Source organism: Myxine glutinosa, unplaced genomic scaffold, assembly GCF_964187855.1.
Source record: "Myxine glutinosa unplaced genomic scaffold, kmMyxGlut1.1 SCAFFOLD_1574, whole genome shotgun sequence".
Classification (NCBI taxonomy): domain Eukaryota; kingdom Metazoa; phylum Chordata; class Myxini; order Myxiniformes; family Myxinidae; genus Myxine; species Myxine glutinosa.
This window is the reverse complement of record NW_027617669.1, coordinates 52,378-76,824: the sequence shown is the minus strand read 5'-3', so window position 1 is coordinate 76,824 and position 24,447 is coordinate 52,378. Positions and strand designations below refer to the sequence as shown.

Here is a 24,447-nt window from a genome sequence, read left to right as displayed (position 1 = left end):
ACAGTTTATTTATTGTTGAGTATACCACATAGCTGTGGTGATAAAGGAAATGTTTGTTTTTCAAATAGATGATTATGATATGACCATGATTATAAAATCATGATGATTATTATGAATGATATCATAGGGTTCCGATGCAGAATGATTGCACGAACTTGGGAAAGAACTTTCAAGCCCTATGGGATAAATTGGGTATTACAAGTGATGGAGTTTCAAAATTTAGCATGATTGAAGGAATTTGACAGTCCCATTTCAGGAGTTTTACGAAATTTATATTGCCAAGAGATTTTGGGTACTATTAAAAGAAAAATGATGAGATCTTTTTCCCAAAGAACTTTAATATCTGCCATCCATTTTGGCTGTCTCACGAATGAAGGATGAGTTGCCTTTAGTGGTTGCAAAGAAAATTTGTGGAGACCAGACAAAATGGGAAAATATGTCAGATATGACCCTAGGACAGAACAGTGATTCGTCAATTGACATGAGGTATGAACTAGAGGTGACGACCGATGATCTTCAATCTCAGTCAATAGATGGACCTGTCCTGACATCATTGGGGAAAGGGCTTATGCAAGGAGTCATCCAAAATGATTAATTTGATTTATTGATGAATATTGAGAAATTAATTGAAATTGAATAATTGAATTAAACTGAATAAATTTAATTGAATAAATTTAACTGAATAAATTGAACTGAATAAATTTAATTGAATGAATTTAATTGAATAAATTGAACTGAATAAATTGAATTGAATATATTGATTGTTTGATTGATGAAAATGCGGCCTCAAGAAAGAAGTTTTGATATCTTTGTGAGATATTATCAATGTGAAGACAACCTTGGAAAATTGAGCAAGGTGGTGAGTTTATATATAGATATATATGTGCGGTTACCATTGTGTGATTTCCCCTTCAACAGAGCGGACACCTGAGGATTCACCCATTTCATACTGACCCTCTGGCTCATCTGCAAATACTGATCTGTGAGATTGGATTGTGCAAAAGCCACAGGTGAGAGAGATTCTCTGGAAATCACCGTTTGAACAGGTGGAGAGATCCTTCCTGGAGGTACGAGTGAAGCTTTAGAGGAACAAGCTACAACACATCCAACGCTACTTTGATAAAAGGCAGAATGGGAAATGGAACCTGCAAGAATACACAAGGACAACCAGAGATTCCACAAAAAGGTACTTGTACATATCATATGTACGACCGTTATGGTGCCGAAGCTATAAGGCAGGTCAAGAATTGGTATTTGTGGACAAAGGGAAATGCTGAGGAGTTTCCAAGAGATGGTACATTTGAGCGAAGTCGATTGGAAAGATTGGGACAAAGATTGAAAGCCAGGGAGAGACAGAATCTAACGGTAGACTGGCTTGCATTCCATCTTTGGGATGGTGAATCCAGACAACGGGAACAGCAAGAACGGATAACGGATCTAGAATTTAAAATAAAAAGGATACAGGATACAGTGGAGGAGACAAATGCACAACTGCCCTCGAAATTAGGAATGAAAATGACAGTTGTCCCATCTGATTTCCAGTTGTCTCCCCAAAAAGGACGATACAGAGAATTTTTTCGTGTTTCAGGAGATAACGAGAGATTGCAGTGGCAACTCAGGGATGTAGAGATGCAGCCCAGCAATACAAGTGCACAGGTGCACAGACCAGGCAACGACAGAAACCGGTGTTTCAAGTGTGGACGGATGGGACATTGGAAAAGAGGATGTCCGTATTCCAAAAGGAAGACAAGTTCATAGGGTAAACCAAGATCAAGGGTACCAGTGCTGACCGATACCTCAGACAACGATTAGGCCTTCATTGCGACAAATCCCAAATGACGATTGGCCTCAACAAATTAGATTACTGGACAAACATGAATAACTGTCGATGATTCTTGTGTCTGAAAAGTTTTCGGAGCAAGAATTATTCATTTTTTCTTTTGCTTGTAAGCAAATTGATAATTAATTGATCAAATGCTGAAATTGGATCTTTTATGTTGGGCACAAAATTTTAAATTTACAAAGTTTGGAACAATTGCTTTGCAATTTTTTTTTGGCAAACCAAGTGACAAGAGTCACATGATGATCAGGTGGGAATTTCGGACTATTGTTCCGCACGATTGATAGGTCAGTAGTCGACTGACATACAAATGGGTGGGTAGTCAAATTTGGATAAATTATTGTGGAAACTGAAAGGGTGTTTTTCAATGTGACATCATAGGGGTTTTCTAAGAATAGACTTTTAGTCTATTTGTGTATTAGCATTTTAAATTTGATGGACAAATTTTATGAAATTGAAATAAAATTGACACCCATCTTGATCTGTAAATAATGGTTCCAACGCAAACAAATATGCATAATGCATGTGTGTGTGTGTTTTTGTGTATCAATCTTACAAGATTGTTGACACCGACAGTGCGCCTTGTCTGAAAATAGATAGTTCCATGTGGATGGGATCACATATCGAGAGAATTCGTAAAATAAAATAGAAATATAATTTGATCATGAACATTATCATTTTTGTCAAGGGAGATGGAATATAAAAAAATTTGATTTGCTGAGTTATGAGCAGCCATTCATTGATAGTAAATTCATTGATAGTAAAAATTGGGAGTAATCTTGAGATTCCATTTTGATAGAATTTATATGAGAATCAAAGCTATTTATGGATATGAGCTTCATAAAAATGTGGGAGTACACAATTAGCCAAATTTGGGAGAGGTCTTACACTGACTTCCCAGAGTACTCTGCTCATGGATTTTTATATATATAAACTTGAATTTTATCAGCATATAAATTGTGCTGTATGTATGGATGTGTATTAGGCATAGATGATATGGGAAAATAGTAAAGAAAATTTTGCTGGTTTGAACTATTGTGAGTTTTGAGTTCTGGAGTTCAAACAAAGTCACTGGTTAACAGATGAGAAAGGATAGTAAATAAATTATTCGATGCTGGGTAAATTAAGTACGATATTACTAAGACTTATGAGAGCTATTGTTCTTCCTTGCAGCAGTGGAAAATTATTGAAAAATTAGATCCAACATAATGAATCTATAAATGAATGTGATAGGGATAATATCCTCAATTTGTACTAATTATTTGATTCTGGGTAAAGGAATTAATTTATCATAGTGGATTGTTAACAGCAGCCTGAAAATGTCCTGAGAGTGCATCCATGTAATCAGAAATCCCAGATTTGTTTTTACAAACAACATTTTGGTAGAGGTCTTGTGTGGACGAGCACTTCCTTGGTAGATAAAAAACGGTACTGCATGCTGGCAGCCACTTTTGCGGCCAGTTAGGCCAAACAAATTGAGAGGATATTGTAGTTAAATACGTAAGTTACACATGGCTATTTGTAAAAAGGAAATTTGTTGAGATGGGAAACATTTTTCGAAGGTTTATTAAAGTGTTATAATATGGCATGTGGCAAGGCAAACTATTGGATGGGAAAATTAGATCTGGTTATAGAATAAATTTATTGACCCCTTGAAGATAATTATTGGAATCATTGTTTCACTGGCATTTTTGTTCACATTGGAAATAGTTTGGTAGAGCTTTGGTTAAAACCTTTGGTTGTGGTATCTTGGAACAAATTGATAAACCATAGGAGATTGATAAGAATAGGAACAAATATGGACCCAAAATAGAAAGTTGGATTCATGCCTCTCATTGCAAGCAAACACATGGGGCTAAGATGGACGATCCCACAGAAAATGAGGCTGCACCTAGCAGCCCAGCAGAACATTCAGTGGCGGATAAATGATAGTCGTGATTTACATTCATTTGAATTACATTTTAACACCTCTTGCATTGATAAACATTACATTTTCAACATTTAATATTCCGACTTGAATTAGGGAAGATAGTGACATTTATTTGCCTACATGACATACCATTATCTACTGATATTAGCGCAACATGAGGGATAATGTATCACAACTACACTCATGATTAGGGGATTTAGTTCGACCACGGGAGATAGGGGGATCAGGGTAAGACAAATAATCTGATTTATGTTACATATTAAGGGATTTTCTTTATTTACCTTTTAGGAAGCTTGTTAGTTTGGTATATAATGTTGAATGTCATCGACATATAATTATGTCATAGGTATGAATATATACAAGGAGTAGCAGACTTGTTTGTGGGTTTAGTAGTTATATTGGCAATTGTTTTAGTGGTGGCTTGCTTGAAAGCCTTAGTGACGGTGTGTTTGAATAAGGTAACCAACAACACGATGATAACGCATGAAGTTACAAATGAGGAAAGAAATGTGGAACCAGAAAAGGTAGACTTTTATGGCGACATAAATACTGAGATTAAAAGATTAAATCAAGTGATGTTGCAAATGAATACAGTAGAATTAAGATAATGGCATAACGACAATGTTATGAGTTGTGTCAATTACAAGACCAGTGAACTCATATCACCACGACTGACACACTTTTAGAAAAGAAAAAAAAAAAAGGGAAAAGAAAAAGTGGAGAGGAATTATGGTAATAATACATTATGCTTAATTTGTTGGTTTGGGAAAATTGTTGTTGGGAATTAGATATTCCCGTTTGTGATTGTAATCATATACAATTTATTTTCTTAGAGTAGTGCTAAAATACCTGCATGAGTTAATTTTTGAACTATATTAACCTGAAAGCATTTGTGGATGCTATTCTTAGTTTAGTAGTGAAATACATACCTGATTGAATATTATTTGTGTGACGCATATAAATGAATATAACTTTTAAATGTTTTAAGGAAAAACAACAAATTGTTGAATGTGAAACTGTCGGAAGACATACATGATTATGCTGATTTCATGGTAAGATGTACCCTGTCTGATTCAGTGTGTGTGGAAAGCAGATTCAGATGTGACTGAGCATAAGGATAAGACGAGATCACATTTTGAAGGGAGTGCTAACGGAAGTGGGAAGAAGTTCGAGAAAGAAAATTTGTGGCTAAAATGAAGTTAATCGCGGCATACACCCTCTTTCTCAAAGAATGATGAAGACATTCTCCCATGTAACTTGGAGATGGATGCTTACCTTCACCAAGGAAATTTATGTGACCATTTGCCTGGATCACACTGCAACATATGAAAGGAAGGCGATCACTTACTCTTGCTTGAAGGCTTCGAACATTCATCACATCAGAAGTTGCAGGACAACGACATTTTACCTGCAACCTCTGTGAAATGCGGGGACATATGTTATTACTTCACCAACTTCCGGGGAACCAGCGGCTGTGCCCTTGTCACAACAGCTGTGCGCGATTCTGCTGGTTGCTCCTGGTATGGACCATGAATGACCTGAACACCATGGTCCCAACATCATTGTGGATGCATCCGGCATCCCTGTTCCACATCTTGCTGGCCAATCAACGTCACACCAATACTTGCTGCCCACTCACAATGAGGGAGGAGGCAAGTCGACTACAACTGGGCAAAGGCCTTGTTCAGGAAATTACTATGCTACAGCAAGAGTGGCAAGAATGCTACATGGAGAGCAGGGTCAGTCTATGACTCCGTGCAGTTATTACAACAGCAAGACCCTACACGAAGTAGTGCAGGTGCTATGAAGACATTAGGAGAAAATGTTTCATACCTGGATTCAAACACAAGTGATCAGCCCTTCCTTTCAAACAAAGAGTCAACATTTGTGTAGAGGCAAACATTTTTGCCAGATGTTGCAGATGCTTTACAAAACTTGAAGATGAAGTGAAATTGTTGTATCTTGGTGATGGTGAAGTGTTGTTTTGAAAAGATATTTGTGATGCAAATGCAATAGATCGAACAATATGGAAGGAGTCAATGACCAACGAAATGTTTTGTGATTCTTGCAGGAGGACGGTGTATGCCTAAGGGAAGTGGATTACCAAAGTTATGGTTTGAATACTTGTATTGATATTTACTTGTAGTGATTGATTATTTACTTATACTTGTATTGATGTTTACATGGAGTGATTGATTGTTTACTTATATTGATGTTTAGATTAATGGTTAATATAAACAAAAACAAAAAGATGAGGGAATTGTGGAAATGTAACTCATTGATTAGAACTGGTAACTCATTGATTGGAACTGGTAACGAGGAAGAACCAACGACTTGAAATGAATGTCAGGAATTTGCACGAAAGTAGTAATGACTTGTTCACCTGGTCACAGCCCCAGGCTAGAGCACTCTCCTATTGTAAGGCAAATATAACTCACAGCAGGAGGGGAGCGAGTTGGTGCCAGTAAGGCGAGCGGGATGACGGAGCAACCTTTCAGCGGAGAAGGGATTAACTCAAGTGTGCCGATATAAACCAGAACAGACTTTGATTCAGGAGCACTTGTCCTCAGAAGCCCTGCCCGACGAACGAACGAATACCAACGAGTACGGCGCTACGGAGAAACATCGGCTGAGAAAGAGGGACTATGCGGATAGAGCTATCTGGTCCATTGAGTTAACGGTAGTTATTAGTATTTGAATGAAGTGAACAACTAGTTAATAAAGTCTGGATCTTTGTAAACCTGTTTTCCGGTCATTGGTCTTGAGTCCCAAACCACTTCCACGACATCACCCTGGAGGTAGAAATCTAACCAGCGATATTCATTTTGAGGCCACTCTAGTTAGACCTTTGCGATTATTGTCAGTTGTTCCTCCCTGTTTATAAGCTATAATTCTGCACAGTGCACTTTATTCTTCCAAAACTAAACCATAAGAGTGTATTTTTAAGTGACATCATAATTTTGTTGCACACTGTGGCGTGTGGCAGTTGAGTGGTCATTTTATGTAATTCATCCTGTATTATTATGTTTATTGTCAGTATTTTTGTTTTGGCATAAGTGTTTTCTTCTGCAGGAGAATGGACTTTTAAAAATACAATACTGTTGTGAATTTTGGGGTAGAGTAATATATAGATCAGGTAGATCTGTGTCGATATCATGCTCCCGATTGTTGTGAAGAAGATCAAGCATTTTGATGTACATAAGTAGAGGACTTGTCTAGCCCGGATGTCGGATTAAGCTCGTACATTTGTGGTCATACAAGGATGGCCTCGTGTTCACTCGAGTAGGGATTATGCTAATTCCCCTGTGTGTGAGACCTTGTGATTTATCCATTGTCCCTTATGGCACTACACCAACAGACACTAGGTATGCCCAATAGCAGCACACACACTAATACAATTCCCCCCACAATAAAACTCACCGGAAGTGCAGGCAGGAAGCGCCCACGCATTGCGCCAACATGGCGATAAAACATTGAGCAAGCAGGCAATAGACATGCCCAGAGGGCAGCTATTGGACGAGACACCACTAATAGGGAGACGAGGCAGGATGAAGCCCGCCGATTGGTAGAGGGTGGGGCAAGAAGCTTCCCTCTGATTGGTGGAAGGAAGGCTGAGAAGGAAGCCGAGGACCGATTGGCTTTATTTTTTATAATTATTATTTTATTTTTTGGGGGAAAATCTTTTTTTTCAACTTAAGTTTTCAACTTCAATTGTTTATAAAATGTGATATCACGTATATTACAAATACATTTGAATATTGAATATTTTGAATTATTGTTTGAATTATGATTGGTTTAAACCATGACAAAACGGCAACTCGGGTACAGTCATTTGTCTATATATCTACACATCTGGGCAGTGTCTGTGTTCTCACTTAACGACTCCCTAAAACTTTTGTTTCCATGGTTGTGAAGTGTTTTTAATAACGTTGTGGTGGTTTTGAATCATGTGGTGGTGAGGTATTTTGAATTGTGTGGTGGTGAGGTGTTTTTAAATGACGTGGTGGTGAGGTGTTATTAAATCACATGGTGGTGAGGTGTTTTTAAATCACATGGTGGTGAGGTGTTTTGAATTACGTGGTGGTGAGGTATTTATAATTACGAGGTGGTGAGTCGTTTTGAATTATGTGGTGGTGAGGTGTTTATAATCACGTGGTGGTGAGGTGTTTTTAAATCACATGGTGGTGAGGTGTTTTGAATTACGTGGTGGTGAGGTATTTATAATTACGTGGTGGTGAGGTGTTTTGAATTATGTGGTGGTGAGGTGTTTATAATTATGTGGTGGTGAGGTGTTTATAATTATGTGGTGGTGAGGTGTTTTTAATTATGTGGTGGTGAGGTGTTTTTAATTATGTGGTGGTGAGGTGTTTTTAATTATGTGGTGGTGAGGTGTTTTTAATTATGTGGTGGTGAAGTGTTTTTAATTATGTGGTGGTGAGGTGTTTTGAATTACGTGGTGGTGAAGTATTTATAATTACATGGTTGTGAGGTGTTTTTAATTATGTGGTGGTGAGGTATTTATAATTACGTGGTGGTGAGGAGTTTATAATCACGTGGTGGTGAGGTGTTTTTAAATCACATGGTGGTGAGGTGTTTTTAAATCACATGGTGGTGAGGTGTTTTGAATTACGTGGTGGTGAGGTATTTATAATTACGTGGTGGTGAGGTGTTTTGAATTATGTGGTGGTGAGGTGTTTATAATTATGTGGTGGTGAGGTGTTTATAATTATGTGGTGGTGAGGTGTTTTTAATTATGTGGTGGTGAGGTGTTTTTAATTACGTGGTGGTGAGGTGTTTATAATTATGTGGTGGTGAGGTGTTTTTAATTACGTGGTGGTGAGGTGTTTTTAATTATGTGGTGGTGAGGTATTTATAATTACGTGGTGGTGAGGTGTTTTGAATTACGTGGTGGTGAGGTGTTTATAATTATGTGGTGGTGAGGTGTTTTTAATTACGTGATGGTGAGGTGTTTTTAATTATGTGGTGGTGAGGTGTTTTGAATTACGTGGTGGTGAGGTATTTATAATTACGTGGTGATGAGGTGTTTTTTAATTATGTGGTGGTGAGGTGTTTTTAATTACGTGGTGGTGAGGTATTTATAATTACGTGGTGGTGAGGTGTTTTTTAATTATGTGGTGGTGAGGTGTTTTTCTGCATGGTGTGTCTCACAGCATGGATGTGTGTATTTTCTGAACATGACGAGCACATCTCAACTTTAATGTTCCACTTTGTTATTGAACGACCAATTCAGTTTTGAGCTTTACCCATTGAAATTTGTCATCAAGGGAAGAAGGGATGTGTGTGGGGACAAAGCAAAAAAATAAATAAATAATTGCTCTAGAGATTTCAAAACTGTTTTTTTAATTACTCTTCCAGAAAATCTGCTAATCTTGCCAACTTAGCACCTGGTACCCAGCCACCTTTCCTGACCTTCAATGGTGGAGTGAAAACAGACACACTCAAGATTGAAGAGTTCCTTGAAGATATCCTTTGCCCTCCAAGGTTTGTTTGTCTCTGTCTCTGTCTCTGTCTCTCTCTCTCTGTAACATACCTGCTTGAATGTTTGGCTACCATGGTGTATTCCCTTATGGAGAATGCAACAACTTTCATAAACAATGCAATGGAAGCAGTTATGTCGAGAATATATGACAGCAGTCAGTCATACATGCCTGGCATCGTATGAAGTAATTTGAGCAATACGTAACTTTAGCATCCTAGTTATGATAACACTTCAAAGTCGAGATACAAAGACTACACAACATGTAACATGAATTTATTCATTGTAATATCAATGTTATTATTACTCCCGCCAGGGAGTAATGCATTCGATCGTGTCCGTGTCCGTGTGTGTGTGTGCGTGTGTGTGTTCGTGTGTTTGTGAACAAGATATCTGCAAAGGTTCTGAACTGATTTGGATGAAAGTTGGTGGGATGATTGCCCTTGGGATAAGAAAGAATTGATTAGTTTTTGGTGAAGCTCAGGATATTATTCCGGATCCAGGAATTTTTTGAAGGATTGTTTACCATTGGAAGACAGGGCTCATTTTTTTTTAACATTATCTTCTATATATTCTATATTTAACATTGTGATATGAAAATAGTTTTCATATTTGTTGTAAATGTCGTTTAAACTCGTGGTTACGCATTAGAGCGGTGTATTTTGTTAGCAGCGTCGTCTTCAAGGTTCTTTTTTTTTCTTTTCTAATAAAGACATATTCTGTCATTTTAAAACGACCAAAGTGTGTATTAGGTTTCCCCGTTTCATAAAATGTATCGTTTGATACGTATAATGCTTTAAAACTGTTTTTTTTAACCTCAGAAGAGATATCAACATTTATCTCAGCGAATTTCATTCACGGTGTCAGTATTTGATGAACTTATAAAGACTTAGTTCCAGATTTGTCAATGGCTGAGGTATATTAACAAACGAATAAAACAGATTTGGCAAAATTCCAACTCTTTTTTAAAAGATCGCATATTCACCCAGGGTTGTTAGAGGCTGAAGAAGAAGGAACCTCGCATGGCCTTCCCAGGCCAAAGAAATCATTCTGGTTCTGGCTCTGCGGTTTTCGGGTTTATTACTCCTGCCAGGGAGTAACGCATTCGATCCTGTCCGTCCGTGTGTGTGTGTGTTTGTGTGTTTGTGAACAAGATATCTGGAAAAGTTCTGAACGGATTTGGATGAAAGTTGGTGGGATGATTGCCCTTGGGATAAGGAAGAATTGATTAGTTTTTGGTGAAGCTCAGGATATTATTCCGGATCCAGGAATTTTTTTGGGAAAGATTTTTTTCTGTTTTACTGCATTAAAGCTTTTATTCTTATTCTTAAATGATGTTTTTCTCCTCTAATCCCGAGATATATCAAAACAAATTCTCTGACCATTAGGGCTTACTTTCTTTTTCATTTATTGTTTTGGGGAGAGGGGATGTTAGACAAAACGTATTGTTGCGGATCTCGGATTACGGGGCTCCCCTTACCGAGGGGGGTTTAATCCCCTCGTCTATTAAGCTGGCCGTCCGAGTCCTAGAAGATATCGCGCTCCTTTGCGGGGTTGAGGTTGATAAGGGTGACTGGTCAACGGGTTCCCAGATACCTTTGCCAACCTCTTCGCAAAGCAGGGCGATACTTCTGCTCGAGCCACGGACAAGATGGAAGATTGCCGAGTGGTTTAGCAATCCGAAGCTCGAGCCGTTAGCAATAAAATTAACCCGATCCTGAGCGTTGGCCAAATCGTGCCATGTATATCAATGGAGAAATCACTAAAGCGACTGGATGAGAGGAAACCCAAAAGAATAAGAAGGAAGAACACAGGTTTATGAATTATGTACAAAACCAAGGAAGAAACAAAAGGTAAGACTGTACAGGAAGAGGAAGAAGCAGATACACAGGGCAATCCTTAAACACTCTTATTTTATCACACGCCCAGTACAGTACAAACACACTTACACGAATGGGGAATAGCAGGGATGAAAGTTCCAGGCGATGGGGTCCGGTCCAGGCTTCGGATCCGCTGCAAAGAATGGCAGGCAGCTTCGCGTGTCGTTGGCGCGCGACTGGACCTTATAATTATGCGAGGGACTGGGACGCCACGTACATAATCTTCGTGCCAACTCTCTCTCGCCCAACGTTCATCTCAGAGGGTACCCTCGCGCAGATCGCTCAATGCAGTGACAATCAATCGAGTGCTCCCCACGCAGTTAGTTCACAATTACCTCCCCTCGCGCAGTCCATCAAAGGGCTTGGCGCTCGCACTTATATGATCGTGCGTTGAAATCAAGCTGCCCTCATAGGGCTACGCCCACTAACGAGCTCACCTCAGCCCTGGTTGGCTGGTGGGGGCTTACCGGCCACACCCTGGTGGTGAGTTGACGTGGCCACACCTCGTTCTTGCCGCTCCGCCCCCTTCTTCTCCAAGCCTGACCTCATGTTCAATGGCGTTTGGAGCCAGCGCTAAGGCAGCGATGACGGCTCAATGCAGCGAACGCTGCTAACCCAGCCACGTGATAATTTGGAGAGAGAGAGAGAGAGAGTGCATAATGAGCGAAATGGGGCCTATCTTATTTGATTAATGCAATGCAGATTCAACTATTGGGAACAGATCCTTAACTAGAACACATACTAATGAGATAACTAAAGAAGAAGCCTATGGTGTCCTTCGTGTTGCAATATGACCTAACTAGGGTGCGACCTTTGACCTTTACACAAAAATGGGAATATTTACAGGGGATTATTTATAAGGGATATTACAATATTTACAAAGTGGAGGGTTCTAAAAACCACAACACTGCACCCTCATTACCTCCAGGGCCGTCCCGGCCCGACAGAACTTTAACTTAGTGTGACACTCAGGTGTGGTAACCCTCTACTATTAACTTCACCCTGAGTGCGACATTTTTAAAAACAACTAAGTATGTCCCGCCTGCTGCATTGCATTCTGTCTATCAGACTCATGCCCACAGAATAACAGAATCACGGAATTAATTTTCAAACTACACATTGACGGTGGGGAGCATTATTTACAAAGACACTAGTTGGTATTTACACGCGAACCCAGGACCTGTGTTTTTGGAAACAAAAAGAAGATCTTTTGAGAAGAGGAAAGGCATACACTGCACTGCACCGATACCACCAGCACCAATAAGCACCAAAAACACCAAAGCACCAAAATGCCAAAAAGCACCATCCGGTGCACAGTCATCACAGTTCAAATAATAATCAGCAGATGACGTGCGACATCTTCTCTGCTGGGCCGATGTTTTTGGCTGCTGGGCCGATGTTCCTGGACGACTTCTTGCTTGCTGCCTAGTTGGTACTAAAAAGAAGGCACAAAACATGTCCATTTCTTTAATTATGGCCAGCAGGGGCCAACTAAGGTGGTCCACCTGCATGGCTTAGGTGCCACCTTTACCGTGGTCCGCAAGCAAGCTCTCCCTGGCCACAATAGCCTGTCCCCAGCAGAGGTGCCAGGCCCCAAAATGTGGGGTCCATGAATGTGGTACTTGGCCACAGACCTGTGGTCCATATGGTGGTGCTTGGCCACAACAACGTGCGGTCCATACGTGTGGTACCGGTCCAGGCAGGCAGCAGTGAGGGCGCGGGCACACAACTGCGACACCTGCACACTTTCCCCTCTGCACACAAAGACCACGGTCCATGAGTGAGGAAAGACGACAGAGCAGGGTTAGCGGGGTGCAAGGGCGCAAGAGCACACATCAACACAAGGTAATGCAGAGGTGAGGTGCGCAGGAGAGCGAGCCGAGAAAGCTCGTCCCTACCATACGTTCCCCCCCTGTCACCTAATCTACCCTTGCCCTTACCCCGTATTTACACAATTTACAAATTCGTCGCTACGTCTTGTCTTCCCCATATCTCCCCTCTATACCAAATTCGTCATCAATCCCAATTTCTCATTAATCCCTCTATTCCAAATTTACCATCAATCTCTCATAAGGAGGAAGAGATGGAACAATGAGCAATGTCACACCCACGTCATGATGCGTCTTACATACCAGACATTTGCACAAACCGGTGGTGGGGAGTCCTGTCACCCTGGTGAGTGGATGCAGATGGTGCCAATAGACTTCCAATCCTAACTACCTTCTAAATGACTTTAAAACTTTTACTCTAGCCGGGTACGTTCCCTGCAAAACCATTGGCCATTTTACACGATGTGGTTCTAAGAACCGAACTCCCATTGACCAAACTGTGGTGCTCACCAATTTGGGGTCTCACTCCCCCGATCCTACTCCCTGTGCCCTCACACAATTTCAGGGCTGGGTCGTGTGGCGCTCCCAGCAGGTCTGCTCACCTGCACACCTCCGCCACTGTAGTTGTCTCCCGAGCTTACCTGCTCCTTACCCTAACCTACATGGGGAAGGCCCTCTGGCACTCTCACCCCACTACCGCCCTCTCTGGCGTCGGGCTACCCGGGTCCGTCCTCCGGATCCTCAGGCCCCATTGAACTCTACTGGCTCCCAGAGCCTACCTGCAGCCTCACCTGGCCGACAGACTAACAGTGGTGGAGTGCCCATTTAACCATACGTACTAACAGGCCACATGCCCAGCCAATTTACTCCACTAATGCACCCCTCAAAGCAGTACTCTGCTTCTCTCGCACCACAGATGTCAATATCCAACCACAATTTACCTACTCCCTCTACCTACTTTTAAACTACCCTGCCCGGGTATTCGTGAAGGGGTCCATCTTCCCACATCCACTCTTCCACACCATGCACTCCACTCCACATATTCCACACTACTCACTCCACACCAGCGATTCCATACTCCATTTATTCCATACCATCTATTCCATACAACCATTCTCCATACACCTGCACTTTCACTTGCACACCTTGTGCCCACACACCTGGTGGCACTTGCACCCTCCTTTCCTCCAGGCACATTCACTCAATCCAAGCAATGACACACATCTCTCACGAGCATTGCCTCACTTCATCACCCTCACCACAAACACACAGCATCATCTAAGCTGACTACTCCCTTCTGAAACTCGTGCTCCCCATCTTCCCTTATACTAATCACTCCCTCATCGTTATCATCCAAACTAAGCTATTCTGCGTCCCCACTACAGGTATAAATGTCGCTACTTAAAGCTACAGTTACCTATTGTCAGCTATTTCCCGAATCATTAACCTAACCCTCCCGGGCTAGTTTACACAGCCAATCCCCATAAAACTATAGCTCCTTTGCCCCAGGCGTGTGAGGGATGGTAGGGATATCACCCCCCGACACTGGGTATCAATTTCCAACCATCACTATTCCGAATTTCGAATCACTAGTAATTTCAAGCCAATTCCCTATCAATTCCAAACAATAACACCATCATCATCACAGTCCGCTATATCTGAGCCTCCTCGGTATGTCCATGCATTCTTTACAGCTCGGCTTCGCAAAGCTGAGCAATGCATGCGGGTGGTTTGGGTCTACTGTAGTTTGAGTCCGTCCGGCATTCGATTCAGGGGAGGAGGTTTCGTCGGGCCAAGGCTCAAGGCACCATCCCGGTGCAAGGCTTTGTGCTGCCACGCGCGATGGCCCAGCCTTCCCCGGGTGGAGCGCCACCACCACAAGGGGGCGTCGCGCCGGCCCCTCCTACCTCCCCTCAAATTGGGCCGCCCGCTTTGCCTGGCAAAGCGCGGAACCGACCGTGCAGGGCGGGGCCCGGCGCGGATCGCGCACGGCGGTTCTTTTGAAACCGCCGTGATTACGACCCTCGCCGGTTCCCCCAGTACACAACGAACACCGCGCACCGAGGGCTCGCGTCGGCTATACGTCGGCCTAAACGCTGTCCCGGTCAACGTCGATGCTTGACTTGCATGCTCACATGCATACGCGACCCCTTTTACACTCACACATCCAGGTGTCTCCATACACTCCGTACATTTCGTCACCGCCCTCTCTCTCCGTGCACACCACCCAGGCACACTCATTCCGCTCACAGACTCCATTCCACACCTCTCCTCCATTACGTCCTCCGTAACACTCGTGGGTGTGCACTCTTACCACTCACTCGTGGGTGTGCACTCTTACCACTCACTCGTGGGTGTGCACTCTTACCACACTCACGGTGTGCACTCTTACTCTTGCACATACCCACTCACGCGCTCTGATGTGCCCTCCCGCACATGCGCCACAACCAACTCAGGTGTGCGTTCTCGCACACCCGCCACAACCAACTCACCCTCTGTATCACAATCACTCCCACTATCACACTCTGCCGTGCATTCTCCCTCGCACTCGGTATCACACTTGCGCTTCGGCGCCGTTCGCACACGCGCGCCATTGCCATTCATAACGCGCACCACGGACCTTTTACGAGCTCCCGGGTTACGCCTGCACCCCAAGCACGCGAAAATTCTTTTTGCACCAAACACAACCCGACTCACCTGGGTGCTTCCTCTTCTTTGTTCCTCCACCACCTGCAAACTTTCATTGGGGTTAATAAGCACGGCATCATGATGCGAACATGGACCTTGGGCACATTCCATTTCTCCCTGTCGCGAGTGCTTTTCTACGTCCGGCGTCTTTTCTAACCCAATTTCCACTATTTCTTTTCCAATTTGAATTAATTATTTTTCCTTGTGAAGCCCGACAACCGCTGGCGCGCTTACAATTTTTTCTACTTCGGCGGTCGCCGGCTTCCCCATACCCCAGGTCGCGATCTCTATCCCGGTCATTTTAACTGCGCTCTGCTCTGCCTCGCTCAACCCCGCGCTCCTCGAGTCGCGTTACCTCGCTGCGTACCGATGCGCCTCTCCCGCCTGCCATGTGGTCTCGGTTCTCCCCACATTTTTGTATGCGGTCACTCATTCTGTTTCCAAACCCCTCAATTTAGTTTCCTAATCCCCCCAATCTGCTTCCTAATCCCCCCAATTTGCTTCCTAATCCCCCCAATTTGCTTCCCAAATCATTTTTTAGTCTGCCAATTTGGTCTGCCATATCATTCCTCAATTCATTTCTCAATCCCATATTCCCCATTTGTATGGCTGCATGAATCTGCGCCATGAGGTCCTGCACATTCATCCCCCCGATTTGTGCAGCGGGCGCGGCCCTTGTTGCCACGTGTGAGGCGCCGCCATCTTGTGCACCTGCAACCCCCGCTACCGCACCTTCTTTGCTTTCCTCCTGCATTACTCCCACCTCTTCCCTGGGGTCCTGGGTCGATTCTACCTCCTCATTCTCCCCTACCGGCATCCAATCGCCTTGATTATCCATGGCACGACCTTAATTTGGGTTTTAAAAATAATTTTGGCCTCTCCTAATTTTTTCGACCAAATTTTTTAGATGAATTAAAAACTGTAGTTCGGGTCCAATCCCACTCCCCGACACCAATTGTTGCGGATCTCGGATTACGGCGCTCCCCTTACCGAGGGATGTTTAATCCCCTCGTCTTTTAAGCTGGCCATCCGAGTCCTAGAAGATATCGCGCTCCTTTGCGGGGTTGAGGTTGACCAGGGTGACTGGTCAACGGGTTCCCAGATACCTTTGCCAAACTCTCTGCAAAGCAGGGCGATACTTCTGCTCGAGCCACGGACAAGATGGAAGATTGCCGAGCGGTTTAGCAATCCGAGGCTCGAGCCGTTAGCAATAAAACAAACCCGTTCCTGAGCATTGGCCAAATCGTGCCACGTATATCAATGGAGAAATCACTAAAGCGACCGGATGAGAGGAAACCCAAAAGAATAAGAAGGAAGAACACAGGTTTATTAATTATGTACAAAACCAAAACCAAGGAAGAAACGAAAGGTAAGACTGTACAGGAAGAGGAAGAAGCAGATACACAGGGCAATCCTTAAACACTCTTATTTTATCACATGCCCAGGACAGTACAAACACACTTACACGAATGGGGAATAGCAGGGATGAAAGGTCCAGGTGATGGGGTCCGGTCCAGGCTCCGGATCCGCCGCAAAGAATGGCAGGCAGCTTCGCATGTCGTTGGCGCACGACCGGACCTTATAATTATGCGAGGGACTGGGATGCTGCGTACATAATCTTCGGGCCAACTCTCTCTCGCCCAACGTTCATCTCAGAGGGTACCCTCGCGCAGATCGCTCAATGCAGTGACAATCAATTGAGCGCTCCCCGCGCAGTTCGTTCACAATGACCTCCCCTCGCGCAGTCCGTCAAAGGGCTTGGCGCTCGTGCTTATATGATCGCATGTTGAAATCAAGCCACCTTCATAGGGCTACGCCCACTAACGAGCTCACCTCAGCCCTGGTTGGCTGGTGGGGGCTTACCTGCCACGCCCTGGTGGTGAGTTGACGTGGCCACACCTCGTTCTTGCCGCTCCGCCCCTTTCTTCTCCAAGCCTGACCTCGTGTTCAATGGCGTTTGGAGCCAGCGCTGAGGCAGCGATGACGGCTCAATGCAGCGAATGCTGCTAACCCAGCCACATGATAATTTGGAGAGAGAGAGAGAGTGCATAATGAGCGAAATGGGCCTATCTTATTTGATTAATGCAACGCAGATTCAACTATTGGGAACAGATCCTTAACTAGAACACACACTAATGAGATAACTAAAGAAGAAGCCTATGGTGTCCTACGTGTTGCAATATGACCGAGCTAGGGTGCGACCTCTGACCTTTACACAAAAATGGGAATATTTACAGGGGATTATTTATAAGGGATATTACAATATTTACAAAGTGGAGGGTTCTAAAAACCACAACAGTATTATTCCAACGAAACCCACGGCGGGAATATGCGCTCTACTGAGTGGCGTTCTAGTTTACCAATGGATTTGAAAATGCTACTTGTTGCTTACTTGCTTGATGCTCAGCATTTAAAAAGGATATAGCATGGACAAACAGCCATCGGTTGGCAACCCTTGTGCAAGTGCTGATGGCCTTCTCCTGCAATGAAGTTCCTTTTGTCAGGGATCATATTATTATATAATTATGGCCACTGTCTCCCAACCATCTCTATAATAATAAAAGATAAAGTGTGCATGTGTATCAGTGTGTCTCCTCCATAACTCCAAAACCATGAAACCTAGCGGCCCCAAGCTTTGCAAGCATATGAACGGACCTCCACGGGAGTGCTGGAATGAATACCGGATGTATGGGTGAATTCAAACACACCTTTTGAAGATAATCAGCGAGATGATCATCATCAAAATACAAAAGAAATCCTTACCAGGATTGCGGTGCGCCATCTTGGTCAGTCTACTGTCACCTCGCAGGAGTCTTAAGCCGCCATTTTGTTGCAGGCCTTTTTTCATGCCTGGTGGAACTGGTTGGGCGCATTTGGTATTCTTTAATTAAATTTATTTAATAAACATTTTTTTCATCTTTTTGTGCGATCTGCTTTCATTATATATAGATACCGATTTTTAAAAAACCCAAAATGCCCAACATCGAATCAAACCTCATGTTCGGAACTCTGCCATGTTGGTTCTAGCTGTGAACACATTTTGTGAGCTCTGTGGCTTGATAAATATTTGAATTTAATTCACCAATTTCCCACTTGAATTTCACTTTTAAAGAACTCGAGAGATAAACCTTTGTGGTTGTTGTTTTGGTATACTTTGTGGCTTGCCTTTTTCTTGCTGTTCGGTCCGTGCAGCAATGCAATGGAACTTGAAACAGGCCACAACGGTTTCTGAATGATAAAGCACTCAAAATTTATTTTTGCAATGAAAGCAATATGGAGGTTACATATTGAATAAGATCCTGGGTGCATGGTGGGTATCCTTGAATATGTTGGGTAGAGATTGAATAAGATCCTGGGTGCGTGATGGGTATCCTTGATTATGTAGGGTAAGGATTGTATAGGTCCAGGTTTACGTGATGGGTGTCCTTCATTATGTAGGGTAGAGATTGAATAAGATCCTGGGTACGTGATGGGTATCCTTCATGATGTATGGAAGCGATTGAATTAGATCCTGGGTGCGTGATGGGTATCCTTGATTATGTAGGGCAGAGATTGAATAAGATCCTGGGTACGTGATGGGTATCCTTCATTATGTAGGGGAGAGATTGAATAAGATCCTGGGTACATGATGGGTATCCTTCATTATGTAGGGTAGAGATTGAATAAGATCCTGGGTGCATGATGGGTATCCTTGATTATGTAGGGAAGAGATTGAATAAGATCCTGGGTACGTGATGTGTATCCTTCATTATGTAGGGTAGAGATTGAATAAGATCCTGGGTGCGTGATGGGTATCCTTGATTATGTAGGGTAAAGATTGAATAAGATCCTGGGGACGTGGTGGGTATCCTTCATGATGTAGGGAAGCGATTGAATAAGATCCTGGGTGCATGATGGGTATCCTTGATTATGTAGGGTAGAGATTGAATAAGATCCTGGGTACGTGATGGGTATCCTTCATTATGTAGGGTAGAGATTGAATAAGATCCTGGGTACATGATGGGTATCCTTCATTATGTAGGGTAGAGATTGAATAAGATCCTGGGTGCATGATGGGTATCCTTGATTATGTAGGGAAGAGATTGAATAAGATCCTGGGTACGTGATGTGTATCCTTCATTATGTAAGGTAGAGATTGAATAAGATCCTGGGTGCGTGATGGGTATCCTTGATTATGTAGGGTAAAGATTGAATAAGATCCTGGGGACGTGATGGGTATCCTTCATGATGTAGGGAAGCGATTGAATAAGATCCTGGGTGCATGATGGGTATCCTTGATTATGTAGGGTAGAGATTGAATAAGATCCTGGGTACGTGATGGGTATCCTTCATTATGTAGGGTAGAGATTGAATAAGATCCTGGGTACGTGATTGGTATCCTTGATTATGTAGGGTAGAGATTGAATAAGTCCAGGTTTACGTGATGGGTATCCTTCATTATGTAGGGTAGAGGATTGAATCAGAGCCTGGGTGCGTGATGAGTATCCTTGATGATGTTGGGAAGAGATTGAATAAGATCCTGGGTGCGTGATGGGTATCCTTGATGATGTTGGGAAGAGATTGAATAAGATCCTGGGTGCGTGATGGGTATCCTTGATTATGTGGGGAAGAGATTGAGTAAGTCCAGGTTTATGTGATGGGTATCCTTGATTATGTCGGGTAGATATTGAATAAGTCCAGGTTTACGTGATGGGTATCCTTGATTATGTCGGGTAGATTTGAATAAGTCCAGGTTTACATGATGGGTATCCTTGATTATGTGGGGAAGAGATTGAATAAGTCCAGGATTACGTGATGGGTATCCTTGATTATGTCGGGTAGATATTGAATAAGTCCAGGTTTACATGATGGGTATCCTTGATGATGTTGGGAAGAGATTGAATAAGATCCTGGGTGCGTGATGGGTATCCTTGATTATGTGGGGAAGAGATTGAGTAAGTCCAGGTTTATGTGATGGGTTTCCTTGATTATGTCGGGTATATATTGAATAAGTCCAGGTTTACGTGATGGGTATCCTTGATTATGTGGGGAAGAGATTGAGTAAGTCCAGGTTTATGTGATGGGTATCCTTGATTATGTCGCGTATATATTGAATAAGTCCAGGTTTACGTGATGGGTATCCTTGATTATGTGGGGAAGAGATTGAGTAAGTCCAGGTTTATGTGATGGGTATCCTTTATTATGTTGGGAAGAGATTGAATAAGTCCAGGTTGATGTGATGGGTATCCTTGATTATGTTGGGAAGATATTGAATAAGTCCAGGTTTACATGATGGGTATCCTTGATTATGTTGGGAAGATATTGAATAAGTCCAGGTTTACGTGATGGGTATCCTTGATTATGTGGGGAAGAGATTGAGTAAGTCCAGGTTTATGTGATGGGTATCCTTTATTATGTTGGGAAGAGATTGAATAAGTCCAGGTTGATGTGATGGGTATCCTTGATTATGTTGGGAAGATATTGAATAAGTCCAGGTTGATGTGATGGGTATCCTTGATTATGTCGGGTAGATATTGAATATTGTCGCCACACTACCACTGGAGTGCCTTCGTCCCCTGTTTGATGGCATTCTCCCATTTCCAGATAGATTTAAGTGCATGATTCTTTGGTGAGGATGGAAAAGTTGATGGTGGAAAGTTAGATCCGCTGTCGTGAAAAATCTTTTTCCCCACTCTGTTTTTCCACTTTTATTTTATATATATCTTTCCTCCTCATTTTCCTCTCTCTCTCTCTCTCTCTCTCTCTCTCTCTCTCTCTCTCTCTCTCTCTCTCTCTCTCTCTCTCTCCCCTTCACATTTCTCCTTTCTGTTCTCTCCTATTTTAAATATCTATTATATTTTAATTGTTTTAGTTTATTTATTTATCATATCTATATTTCCCCCCCCCCCACCCCCCAAACAGCCCTGCTATAAAAAAAATTACCTTTCGTTTTTATTTAGCATTTTCAAAAACACTCAAATTAACTGCACATGTCTCTGCCTTTCACAACCCTGTTTTCCTTCAAGGTATCCCAAGCTGGCGGTGCAGTACCCAGGATCAAACTCTGCAGGTCGTGACATCTTCTCAAGATTTTCGGCATACATTCGGAACACCAGCCTGGCGAGCAATGCTGGTACAAACATTCCAGCAAACACCTCAATCCATTTATAGATGTGTATCTTATAGATAAAGCTCCATGACATAACCACTCACTCACTGATATAAATGTTTAGTGCCTTCTAGATGGGCTAGAAAGTATAAATTTCACATACTGATGTAACTCCAAAACACAATTCCAGGAGAAAAAATCACAAAACTCCATAAATGAAAATATCCGTAAATACAAATTGGCCAGTCGAGCTTCGCTCCCTCGGCTGGGAGAGTGGTGGACCTGGGACTGTGCGAGTTGTGCGTACCTCAGCCGGGAGAAAGGAGTTTGGGGGGAGGGAGAGTGGGACTTGGATTGTACACACAGTTTTTAAAGAGTACGAGTACTGCTCACGCATTCTTCAATTAATTGATTTATTTATTGAATAATTCAAGCAAAAGCCACTTTTATGTAGATTATGTGCAATGGATGTCTCTGTGTCTTTAACTGACAGCAACTAAGCCAAAAGTGCACTTTATCTTTAATATCTGCTTTCCCGCTTGAAATTCAGAAAGCCGCTTAACTATATAATTGATGCGCAAACAGGATGGACGGGTGGCAGATGTCCCACTGGTCATGATGTTTGGAGTCAAGTGTTGGTGTGGCACAGAGTCAATGCTCTCAACATTTAATGTGTCATCTATAGATATAATCTTAAGAGGGACAGGTTAGTAGCTCAATTTCTGGTAAATAAACTCTACACTGATGATGACCAGTGACCCAGAAACACATCTGTTTTCAGAGAATTTTTTCAGAGATGATAATTTCAGTCAAACATTCATTTTCACATTGTCCATTTTGGTTTTGTGTTTTCTTTCCGGTTCTATGGCTATAGCACAGCAGCGGGCACTCATGCATACCTTGGAGATCCTTGATTTGTACCTGACGAGTCCACTGCCCGGAGAACCTGGTGAAGGTCCATCAAAACGTTCGTTTCTAGATGGAAACCATCTCACACTGGCAGACTGCACTCTCCTACCCAAACTGAATGTTATCAGGGTGAGAACACGTTTGCCTGTTTGAAGTGTGGTGTATGTACTTGTATAGGAAGTAGATTAATGAGGATTTCACTCACTCAAATCTTAGGGTTTAATATCAACTTGATTTTTGATTGAATTTCAGTATAAAATTGTATCATTATGACCATATTGTTATTACCTCCACCACCTAAAGTGGATGGACGGAGGTTATGTTTTCACCCCTGTCTGTCTGTGAGCAGGATATCTCAAAGAGTTGTGGACGGATTCGTACGAAATTTGGTCGAAAGGTTTGGTATGTGAGGACAAATTCATTAGATTTTGGTGAAGATCCAGATCTGGATACTAGAATTTACAAGTGATTCTTCACCATTTTGAGTTCGGGCCAATAATAATATGTAGCACAATATCTCAAAAAGTTATGGACGATTCGGACGAACAGGATGTGTGACAGAGAGGAATCGATTTGATTTTCATGAAGATCCAAACCTGCTCTGCATAAGAGATGTTTTAAATTTTGTAAATTAATCGACACCATTGAGTGTAAAACGATAAATAGCACGATATACCATAAAGTTATTGACGAGTTGTGACAAAACTAGGTCAATGAGTTGGGTAGGTGTCCAGAACAAGCCGATTCGATTTTTGTTCAGGTCCAGATCCAGATCCGAGCTATGTGTTCTACCGAGCGCTGTTCTAGCTGTAATTAAACGTATTTGTGCTGTCGGTTGGACAATATAATTGACATTTGCCGCATACCAACCAAATTTTTCAGGGTGGTGGTTGTGGTGGTGTGGTTTTGTAGTTGTACTTTTAAAAAACTCAACTGGACTATGTCCAGCTGAGTTTTTGTCGACACCCAGTGTCCGTCGTCCGTCTGTCTGTCTGTCTGTCTGTCGTCTGTAAACAATTTGACGTCTACGCTCTGAAAGACACAAATATTGATGAAATTTGATGAAACTTGTTATGCAGCATCTTTAAGACATAAACTAATTTGGGATTGCATTTGGGCGTTACACGCCCAAAAATGGGCGCGGCAGGACGGCCATATTGAAAAATCAATTTTTGTCATATATTTTTAGCACATATAAACTATATAGTTTGTGGTTCTATTATGCATATTCTAACCATAGACCAGTTTTGTTCAGGTTCCCTGGAACCTCTAGTTTTTGTATACATAGTCGAGAAAATCAATTTAGGATGGATTCTTTTCATATCTGCTTGTTGTCAAAGATGGAAAGTTGTTTGTTTGGCATGGATAAATATTGTTTTGTGATTTCCTTCTTGCCATGACATGAAATATCTAACATTTTGCATAATCAATACGCATGACACAAATGACAATCAGTTATAACATTGCTGGTACAGAATCCCAACTTAATCTCTGATGCCAGTAGTAAGGTGTGGTATTAAAGCTTGCTCACGATTTCTATTGAATATCGAGAAGAAAGTCTGGTCATATTTGATGTTCTTCTTTCAGAAAAAGAAACAAAATGACGTGAAAATAATAAACAAAATTTAAATGACAAACAAGATGACCTATTACACAATGAAAGGTCTGAGGGACGTTTTGTACTCGGTTTTAGATAAACACTAAGGGACAAATATATGAAAGGCGTTTTGGGAAAGTCTTGCTAACACACGCGTAACCCTTAAACGCTGAAAAAACATCATTGTAC

At 42.3% G+C, this 24,447-nt stretch overlaps 1 protein-coding gene across 1 annotated transcript; it reads left to right on the top strand.

The window, feature by feature from the left end:
- The first annotated feature begins 6,925 nt into the window (after positions 1–6,925).
- On the top strand, positions 6,926–22,934 carry LOC144889189 (chloride intracellular channel protein 4-like). The gene is made up of 7 exons (XM_078769163.1): positions 6,926–6,964; positions 7,129–7,135; positions 8,942–9,020; positions 9,147–9,272; positions 21,670–21,776; positions 22,627–22,790; positions 22,914–22,934. Exons 1-7 carry the CDS (start codon positions 6,926–6,928, stop codon positions 22,932–22,934), a joined length of 543 nt encoding a protein of 180 aa, XP_078625289.1.
- Positions 22,935–24,447: the final 1,513 nt, after the last annotated feature.